The sequence below is a fragment of the Dromiciops gliroides genome, chromosome 5, assembly GCF_019393635.1.
Source record: "Dromiciops gliroides isolate mDroGli1 chromosome 5, mDroGli1.pri, whole genome shotgun sequence".
Taxonomy (NCBI): Eukaryota; Metazoa; Chordata; class Mammalia; order Microbiotheria; family Microbiotheriidae; genus Dromiciops; species Dromiciops gliroides.
Window position 1 is genome coordinate 145595019 of NC_057865.1, and position 9903 is coordinate 145604921.

A 9903-nucleotide genomic window follows, 5' to 3' on the forward strand; every position below is an offset into this window, starting at 1 on the left:
CCAGCTGCATTGGTCTTGGCATGGTATCCTTCATTGCCACTAAAATATCATGGTTCATAGAGGAGGAGACAATCTGCCTGCTGCCACCATGGGGCAGAAAGAGCAACTCCTGCTACAGAGATTAGTTCTTAGATGTCTACCATAGCATAAGCAAAAGCAAGTTAAAAACACCAAAGATGGCAAGAGAAAAAAAGTAGACCCTAGCACAAATAAGGAAAATTTATGAAAGAAATTAAGAATTAAGTTTAGGTTGGATATTAAGAGCTTTTAGCTTAGAACTGTGGGGTTTTAAAATTAATTTTAAACTGTTTTATTAATTGCTATGGCTATTTATCAGTTTTGGCAGTGAGCAGTAATTGATATTATATATAACAGTAAAGAATTGACCACATGTCAGTTAGCAGGAGGAAAAAAGCCCCAGAAGATCCATGCTGTCTCAGAGAGCCAGCACGTGGTCTCAAGGAGGGTTCAGAAGACCTACAAAACCTACACTGTCCTAAGAGGGAGAGCCAAGTGTGAGCTGAGAGAGAGTGAGCTTATGGCCTTTTCCAGTTTTTATCCTTTTTTTTTTTTTTTAGTGAGGCACTTGGGGTTAAGTGACTTGCCCAGGGTCACACAGCTAGTAAGTGTTAAGTGTCTGAGGCTGGATTTGAACTCGGGTACTCCTGAGTCCAGGGCCGGTGCTCTATCCACTGTGCCACCTAGCTTCCCCTATCCTCTTTTGATAGAGGCGGATCATTATACATTGATCAAAGCTAATTGGTTAGCATCATTCAGTTCCATTGGTTGACATAACATGAGGGTCGTCTACATTAAAATGAACTCTACAGACGACATCAAAGAGAAGACCCTCACTCAAGTTGTCTAAGGCAAAGTCCTTCACTGAGATAGACATAAGAATCTATCTCTATTTCTTTTGTTTTCTTGGGTTTGTCCCAAATCAAGGAGAACAGGACTTTCTGAAGTGTGGGGGAGAAAGGTCTGAGGAACTGATCTCTAGGTACGCCCGAGAAATCTATTATTAATCATTATTTTCTCACAGAACTAAAGTGTAATATTTGGCTAAAGAAAAAACAAGGATCAGGGATCTCCCAGAACAACATGACTTTTTTAAAAAAACGAATGCCATAATGCAGTAAATAATAAAAGAAAACTGTATAGAACTTATGAACACATTCAGCAAAGCACATTTAGAGAATCCATAAATTGCCACAAGAAAAAAACAATTCACTGATACAGAATTTTACAAATGACCAGGATAAAGCCTGTCAAGTATCAAGGAGAAATGTGTATAACAGGTTAATTCCATGTTCACAAAAAATGGACTAGCCTATTCTGAAAAGCAAAGGAGGTCAGACTCTGCAAACCAGTGTCATACCCTATAAACCTGAGTCTACTCATCAGTTGGAGTAAATATAAATAATAGGATAAGCTCACAAGAGGAAAGGAAGAAAATGCAATTCTGACAAACTCTCAAATCGGTCTTAGTTTCTAAAAAATATTCGTGCCGAGATTCTGGGAATAGAGAACTTAGTGCCAGCCATGTATTTTGTTTAGGATTCTTAGAGCACGACACCCTCTCAAGTCAATCTGCCCATGCCCTAAAACAAGTAACAATGACATGGAATTTACTAAAAATATTAACAAGTGAACCTTATTAAACTGTAGAATATTAGTAACAAATTTCAGTTTCTCTTCTTTGTAGGCAGATATAACCTCTTAATTTTTACTGAAACTTGGTGACATGAGATTCACATTGTGTTCTTTGGAACCTTGACTTTGAGGCAGAAACACAAATTGAGGCTTGCTATAATCATTAGAATACTATTCAAAAGTGAATAGAGGGGCAGCTAGGTAGCGCAGTGGATAAAGCATTGAACCTGGATTCAGGAGGACCTGAGTTCAGATCCAGCCTCAGACACTTGACACGTACTAGCTGTGTGACCCTGGGCAAGTCACTTAACCCTCATTGACCCCGGAAAAAAACAAACCAAAAAAGTGAATTGACTATTTCTGGAAGTCATGGATTGGCTGCCCCTCGGTGAAGGTCTTAAAACAAAGATATGTTTTGCATGACTTAAGCTCTAGAGCTGGAAAGGAACCTTAGGGGCCAGGTATTATTGTATATAGATTGGACTAACTTAGGGCTGCTTAAAACTTTTTCCACTCACAATCCCTTTTCACCTGAGAAATTTTTACATGACCTCAGGTATTCAGGTATATAAAATAGGTATACATAACCTTTTGCTGTTGCCAAATTTTTCAAGACCTCCACATTGTTACACAGTCCTATATGGGGTCAAAACTCAGAGTTTAAGAAGCTTTGGGCTAAATGTCCTCTGAGGCCCCTTCCACCTCTGACATGCTGTAATATCTCCAGGACTTCTAAATTTATAGAGGGTATTCCAAACACTGCCTTCTTTGAAAGAGAAGTTGGGTGGGGTTGTGGTTTTTGTTTTTTTTGGTTTGTTTTTAAAGAATTAATGGGTATTGATATTGCTGAGACAGCAGTTGGTTAAACAAGTAGTAAAATGTTTTATTTTTATTTTTGCTACATTGGCTAACAAGAGAACAAATGGTAAGTGTGAAATATTTTTGTCCCCTGAATTAGCTTATTTCCTTAGAATCTTTGTAACAGTTCTGTTACTTTATTCAAAGAACTCTAGTTTATAGTTAAAAATAGTCATTGTAATGTCTGTTGGCTTTCTAAGCCTGGTTCATAATTGTTATGACCATCCTATTCATGTTTTATTTCAGTAAAATTTCTTATTTCACTTAGTTTCTTAAGTTAAAATTCTACCATACATTACTAAATTACATATTAAAAATTATACTGAAAACAATTTAAACTTATTGTGAGGAGACTTATGATTAAGGGACTTTCAAAATTCTGCCGTGCCTCAAGGTTATTGATCTATTGATCAGCAAGTATTTGTTAAGTTCCTGCTCTGTGCCGGGCAGTATACACTAGGACCTAAAGGATGCAGGTGCAAAAAAAATAAATAAATAAAACAAATAACTACTCACAAGGAGCTTATGTTTTAATGGGGAAGATTACAAGTACAAATGAAGAAATTTACAGCATAAAATGGAAATGTATAATAAATAGGTATAAAGTGGTTAAATACAAGGAAATTTGAGAGAAGCCCAGCAAGTGGGGGAGTCATGAAAAGATTTATGTAGAAGATTGTGCTTGAGCTGCATCGTAGAGGTAAGGAGGGAATATATTCCAAGCATGCAGGAGGGCCAGTGCAAAGACACTGAATGGTGGGGAAATAAGGAATGTCCTGTGAGGAGCAGAGGAAAAGACCAATTTAGCCAGCTCACAGTGTGTGAAAGGCAAAGTGATGTTCACCAATGCAGGAAAGACTAGGTTCAGAAGATCTTATAAATCTAAACAGAGAAGTACATGTATTGTCCAGGAGGCAATAGGAAGCAATGAAGTTGGTTGAATAAGTCATATAGTCAGGTCTGTGCTTAAGAAGAATTACTTTAGCAGTATGTATGTTGGATTGGAGTAGTAAGAAACTTGAGGCTATTGTTACCTAGGTAAGAGGTAGTGAGGATCTGAACTAAGCTGGTAGTTATGTTAGAGAGAAGTGGTCAGGATGCAAAAAGTGTTGTAAAGGTAGTGAGGGAAAACAATCCTCTTCTCAATAATTCTCAGAAACTCAGCAGCAATGTGACAAAGGCTCTTTTATTTCCTTCTCGAGAGAAGGAGGCACCCTGGTGTGCAGCTAGTGGGTGCAAAGAAAGGGGACTCACAAGCCCTGTTTTAAACCCTAGTCCGTAACGTGAATAGACTTTCCCCCTTTTTTACCATTGGTCCGATTACTCAAGGGTTACAATCTATGAGCAAAAACTAGCTAATTGGAAGGCAGTATTCCCATCCCTAATCAGTTCTTCCTTATATGGGCATAACTCAGGAATGGATCTTATTCTTCCTTATGGACACATTTCAGGAGCAGACTTTATTGAGACCAGGACTCCTTGAACCATGTGATTTTGTTAGCTCGAGGGGGAGGAGGGGGTCTTAGACCTTTGTCCTAAAAACAGATCAGGAAGAGTATGATTGACTGTCATATCCCCATTGAGAGGAGACAACTACCCATTTTCTCACAGGTAGCTAGAACAAATGACAAGATTTAGTTGCTATATAGGATGAGGAACTACTGTAAGGAGTTCAGTATAATGCCATGGTTACAAACTTAGGAGACAGAAAGGTTGGAGATGTCTTCAGCAGCATTAGGGAAGTTTAGAAGAGTGGGAGAACTTGAAGGAAAGAGTTCAGTTTTAGACATACTGAGTTTGAGATGTCTGAGATATTCTAGCTGAAAAGTCCAGTAAGCATTTGGTGATGCAGCAGTGCAATTCAGCAGCGAGACTGAGACTGAATATATACATATGAGTCATCTGCATAGAGGTGTGTTGCCAAGAGAAATTATCCAAGAAGAACAGGACACAACCTAAGGGAATACATACATTTCCAGGGTGTGATGTGATTGATGAGCCAATAAAGGAGATTGAGAGTGCAGGAGGCAAGGGCGGTTGAGTGTTACATGTAGCAGATCATTCTAGAAGAATGAGGACTAGGAAGAGATCATCAGAAATTTTGGAAAAGGAGCTTTGTCTAAGAAGAGAGTTTGATTGTGTGATGATCAAATGTGATAAACTTAGCTCTTCTCAGCAATACAATGGTCTAAAACAATTCTAAGGAACTCATGGTAGAAAATGTTCTTCACATCCAGAAAAAAAAAGAACTGTGGATTCTGAAGGCAGATTGAACCATACCATTTCTACTTTTGGTTTTTGTTTTTCTTATTTGAGGATTTTCCCTTTGTTCAGATTCTTCTTTCACAACATGACTAATGCAGAAATATGTTTAATGTGATTGTACATATATACCCTGTATTGGATTGCTTTCTGTCTTAGGGAGGGAGGGAGGGAGAAAAATTTGGAACTAAAAATCTTACAAAAACAAATGTTGAAAACTATCTTTACATGTAACTGGAAAATAATAAAATACTTTTATTATTTAAATTAAAAAATGCAGAGAAAAAAGAAAAACAAAACCTGGGACAATTAAAAAAAAAGAGTTTATGGGGAAATGGTAAGGCCTAGTAAAATGCTAGTTATTAATGCATATTCTGGTTGATAGGTTGTTGAATGGAAATATAAGAAGTTGTATACCCAGGCTTTCAGAGGGGTAATAGGTGTGGTAAAAGAGTGAAAGTTTTTAACAGTCGGTTAGGATAACTGAAAGACACCAGTTTTTGAAGGACCACCCTTTTGGGGAGGAGACCGTGACAAGTCACCTGTGCGTCTGCTAAGCACTTCACTTCCGGGGTGCGAGCTTAAAGGCAAGGAGAGGACGGAAGTGAGGTCTTTTTTTTCCCCTGCTCTCCTCGCCCGCTGGCTTGCTCTGCACACAGAGACGCTGACTCAGGTTCGACTCGGCCCGGTCCTGCGTAACAGCATGTGCTTGACGTGGTTCTCAACCTCAGACGTGGCCTTGGGTTTTTGGTGAGTTCTATAGGGAATATAGACTAAGCTTAGATCTAAGACTATTTATTTGTATTTCTATTTTCCTATCTCTAATCAACATCACCTTGTTTTGTTGGCTAAGTAATTCCCAAACAATAAAAGCTCTAACTAAAGCTCAGAGGCTTCTTTCACTTATTGGTCTGGGAGATATATAAATAAGGGAAAGGTTAAAAGGGAGTTTAATGCCCTTGTATCCAATTTTAAATCTCACATAGGGTTGATCAGCTCTGTTCTCATGCTGTAGCTTAGACAATTCTTAAGTATATTTGCTTTGGGGGTTCTTAAAAATAATGTTTAATTAGAGTTATCTGAATTATTAAGTATAAAAGTAATTATTTTTCTTTTAGGACTTCCTTATTACTCTCATTGTTACTTTCTTATGGTTGGTGAGCACTTCAGCCTGGGCTAAAGCTCTGACAGACATTAAGATAACCACAGGTGAAAATTTTATTAAAGAAATCACCGCTTGCACAGGGGATGTAAAATGCTACTATGACTCTGTGACCAGTATGGGATCTCTGAATGTATCTGTGGTACGTATGTAGTTTTTCCAGAAATTTTGTTTTGCTGCTTAGAAATGTCTTAATCTGGTAATTAAGGAGAGTAGCAGCTTTTTTAAGTCTTGATATTTAAGACTGTTTACTATTGCCATGTATAACATGACATTTGGGCAATGAAGTAAGATATTTTAGCTTAAATATTTGTATAGTTACTTCCTTTTAAAACTAAACATGCTATTAAAATCTTAAATTAAGATTCTGATTAATTTATAACATGATAATTAAACTGAAATAAGAGTTGTCTTATATATTAATATTGAGGAGGAATAAAATACTTGTTCTGCATTAAAAAAATCAAACTTTTAAAAGATTATTTATTATGAAAATATTTGATACTAAATTACAAAAGATGTTAAGCTATGGAAGGGAATTCAAAGGCCCAGTTGAACCCTTGACTTTAAATATTTTGTCCCAATTTAGTCCAGTTATAAGAGGAACTATAAATAAGGAGCTTTGTAAGAAACATAGTTTGACCACATTGCATTATCCAGAATCAAAACATTGGAAGAGAGTTTGTTTCCACTCATGAAGATAGATTCTTTTCTGTGGCCGAGTTAAATTTCAAACATAAACTTACCATATTTGCATTAACTACTTTGAAATAGAATAGTCAAACTCACTGTTATCCTGATAGCTTTTAAATGGCTCTTCCGAAATTAGCCTTCTCTTTTAAATTAGCCTCAGGCTCCCCAAGCAGAGCAGGCCTCTGAGTCAGGCTAAGCTGCACAGGAAAAATCAGAGATGCTGGGGTTTGCTTTGCCCAGCCCCCAGATTGGCCCAGGCAGCATGTGGTTCACCTGAGAGAGGAAGTTAAAAAAAGAGACTCGGGGGAGTAGGTAGGGGGATGGAGAAAGCGAGAGGGGGGCAGACTGACAGAGCAAGTAGGGAAGATGCAGGGGGATCAACAAAGTGAAGGGGGCTTAGAGTTAGAAGAGAAAAGCGGAGCGGAGCAGTGAAAGCACAGGGGAGATGGAGTGAAAGAGAAAAAGAGTGAAAGTTGGAGAGGACTGGAGGCGAACAGGGCCAAGCAGCATACACTCAGGCAAGAGGCAGCAAGGGTCCTTATTATATTAAAAGCAGGCAGGTCGAATAATTTGCATTATCCAGAATCAAAACATTGGCTTTTTAATCGTTTGCTTATCAATTTGGGTTCAGAACAGTGAGGAGAAGTTTTTTAACTGCCCATACTAAGTTAATAGCAGTCAGATAGCCAGCCAGTCAAAAGCCCCCAGATTAGGCCCCCAGTTAGATTAGAGCCAGTTAGTATAAAATATTTTAACACTTTCTTATTGCTCTGAAGAAGTCTTTGTGGTAGTACAGATTAATTTGGCTCTGACACATTTCTTGGGAAATTCACTTCTCATTAGAATTGGGGAGTGGAGAAGGATTTGAAGATTCCATTCCACATTCCTCCGTGTAACTTTGGATCTTGGAGGGAGATGGGAAAGAAAAAGAGGCAAAATGAAAGGAATAGAAGGAAGAGGCTTTCTAAGACAAGACTCACTTGAAATGAGAGTAAAACGAAATACATGAAAAGACTAGAGCAGGGCTGCTTAAACTTTTTCCATTCACAAACAAACCCTTTGCACCTGAAAATTTTTTATGCAACCCCAGTTATATAGGCATATAAAATAGCTGCGTGTTGCCTTTTACTGTTGCCAGTTTTTTTGTGACCACTACATTCAGCTGTGTGACCCCATATGGGATCATGACCCAGTTTAAGAAGTTTTGCTTTAGAGCACAATTCCTCTTCTCTGAGAACAAAAGAAACACCGCTTCATGCAGGATAGTTAGTTACACCTTTTTAATCGTGTATCTCCTTAAGTCATGCATACACTGTACTTCTGGCATGTACTTTTTTTATTTTTATGGGTTCAGAAATTTTCATTGAGAATTCATTGGTCACATTTCTTTTACTGTGAAACAAGTATACGTTAACTTTCTAGTACTTTAGAATTTCATGGGGAAATAGATGTGTTCCTCTGAATGTCTTGGAATACTAACCTGGATTTTGAGGTGTGGGAGAGATTAAGTCTTTTTTTTTTTCCTCCTATAGATCTTTGGTTTTCTGAACATGATACTTTGGGGAGGAAATGCTTGGTTTGTATATAAGGAAACCAGCTTGCACAGTCAGTCAAATGTTTCTACTCATGGCGCAGGAACAGTTGCACCTCCTACAGGAATGTAATTTCAAGGAGAGAAATCCACTGTGTCAAATAATTATTCTACAACATATTGCCAGCATCTTTAGAGACAATGCAATTTGTTTCTAGTAAGTCATGGCATTTGCAATAAATTGATGGATTAAAAATTCTGCTAGTTTTTACATGAAATATGTGCCTTAGATACAAATTCTGGATGTAAATGTTTCAGTTTGTAGACTCAGATCTAGGGATTTATTATGCGATTGTATGCGTAAAAATGAATGTGCAGTTTCTTCACTAAATTTTTTGCATAGCAAAAGTGTTTACCCTTTAGGCCTTAACACAAATATCTTTATTCAGGAAGGGGCTGTATTATCCTATTTTAAAAAAGAAGAAACTGCACTTGAATGACACACTACTGTAAGTTTGTACAGTTCATATGCCTTAAGACCTGTCTTTGTTTAAAAAAGGCTTATTGCATTATAAATATAGCATAGCAAGAAAAAGCGTTTAGTTCAGAACTTAAATCTAAATGCTGTTCATGTTAAACAAAAATTCCTCAATGCAGATATGGGGCTTTAAAATAAATAACCTTCAATACTTAATAGTTGTACAAAAATTGTTTTGAGGATGGGGATTGGAAATTTCAAGTATGTATAAATGTTCTTTGATACAGTTAATACAGTAATTCTACAATTTGAGGTGTTTACATTATGCTGGTTGGTTTCATAGATTAACTATATTCTAAATATGGTTGACCTAAACACTTTGAAAACGGCAAGAATATTCTTATTAATATTTGTCCTCGTTACTCATGCTACTTGGTTTCAGGGATAATTCTGAAAGTATAGGGAAAAAAATTTAAAAATTTTTTTTAAACCCATTCAGAGGAGAGAAGAGATTAAATTTGTTTTTTTACTTTTGGAATACATTTAAATGTTTAGAGTCAATGAAGTTACTTTTGGAAGCTCAGCACTGATATTATGAAAATAAGAAATGAGATCCAAATTTCATTTTTCTTAATGTTCTCATTCTTACTACATAAATGGATGATTTTTAAAATTATGTATGTGTGGTAAACAAAGGAACACAAGTGAGCTAGCTACATAATGAGTGCCTGTTTCTTTGTACACATCTTGTTGTATTCTGAGTATGTATGCACATGCCATTCACATTATTTACTAATCTTTATAGTTGCATTGTACAGAAATTCAGATTTTTTTCCTTCCAAAAATGATTGTTACTTTGTGAAGCACAACTCTGTTGCCACATTTTTGTTGCCTTTATTCATGACAAGAATTGTCCATGTGAGAAATGTATGTCTTTATGCAGCCAACTTAATAAAAAGATGAAAAATAAGCAAATTGATTTACTGTTCTCTTAGTATATACATATACACATAAAAAGTGGTAAGTTATATTGTTTCTTCAATTAGGTATAAAGGACTCCCTCTAAAAATGGGAACAGATCATTTTCATTAAGTATTTTGGCAGGGAATAGATAAATCAGGATAGAGTTGGTAAATTTTCTTGTACAGTCTAATTCTATCCTCTTCTTTCCCAGTATCATTTTACAGATTCATTTCTGTTTTGTGGGTGATTTTTCCAGATAAAATTAAGGGCATGTAGGAAATTGCCCTACATAAAGGTGTTGGA

At 36.7% G+C, this 9903-nt stretch overlaps 1 protein-coding gene across 3 annotated transcripts in view; it reads left to right on the top strand.

Annotated features, from left to right (window-relative positions):
• The window catches only part of SYPL1 (synaptophysin like 1), a 35605-nt gene extending 26001 nt beyond the window's left edge, over positions 1–9604 (top strand). For 2 of the 3 annotated variants that reach the window (XM_043968078.1, XM_043968077.1), the window contains exons 5-6: positions 5892–6077; positions 8161–9604. In XM_043968078.1, coding sequence (XP_043824013.1) covers positions 5892–6077; positions 8161–8292 — 318 coding nt within the window. In that variant the 3' untranslated portion in view covers positions 8293–9604. Of the gene's footprint in view, positions 1–2568; positions 2579–5891; positions 6078–8160 lie in introns of all 3 variants that reach the window. The other variant, XM_043968080.1, reaches the window with a different exon arrangement.
• The last annotated feature ends 299 nt before the right edge of the window (positions 9605–9903 follow it).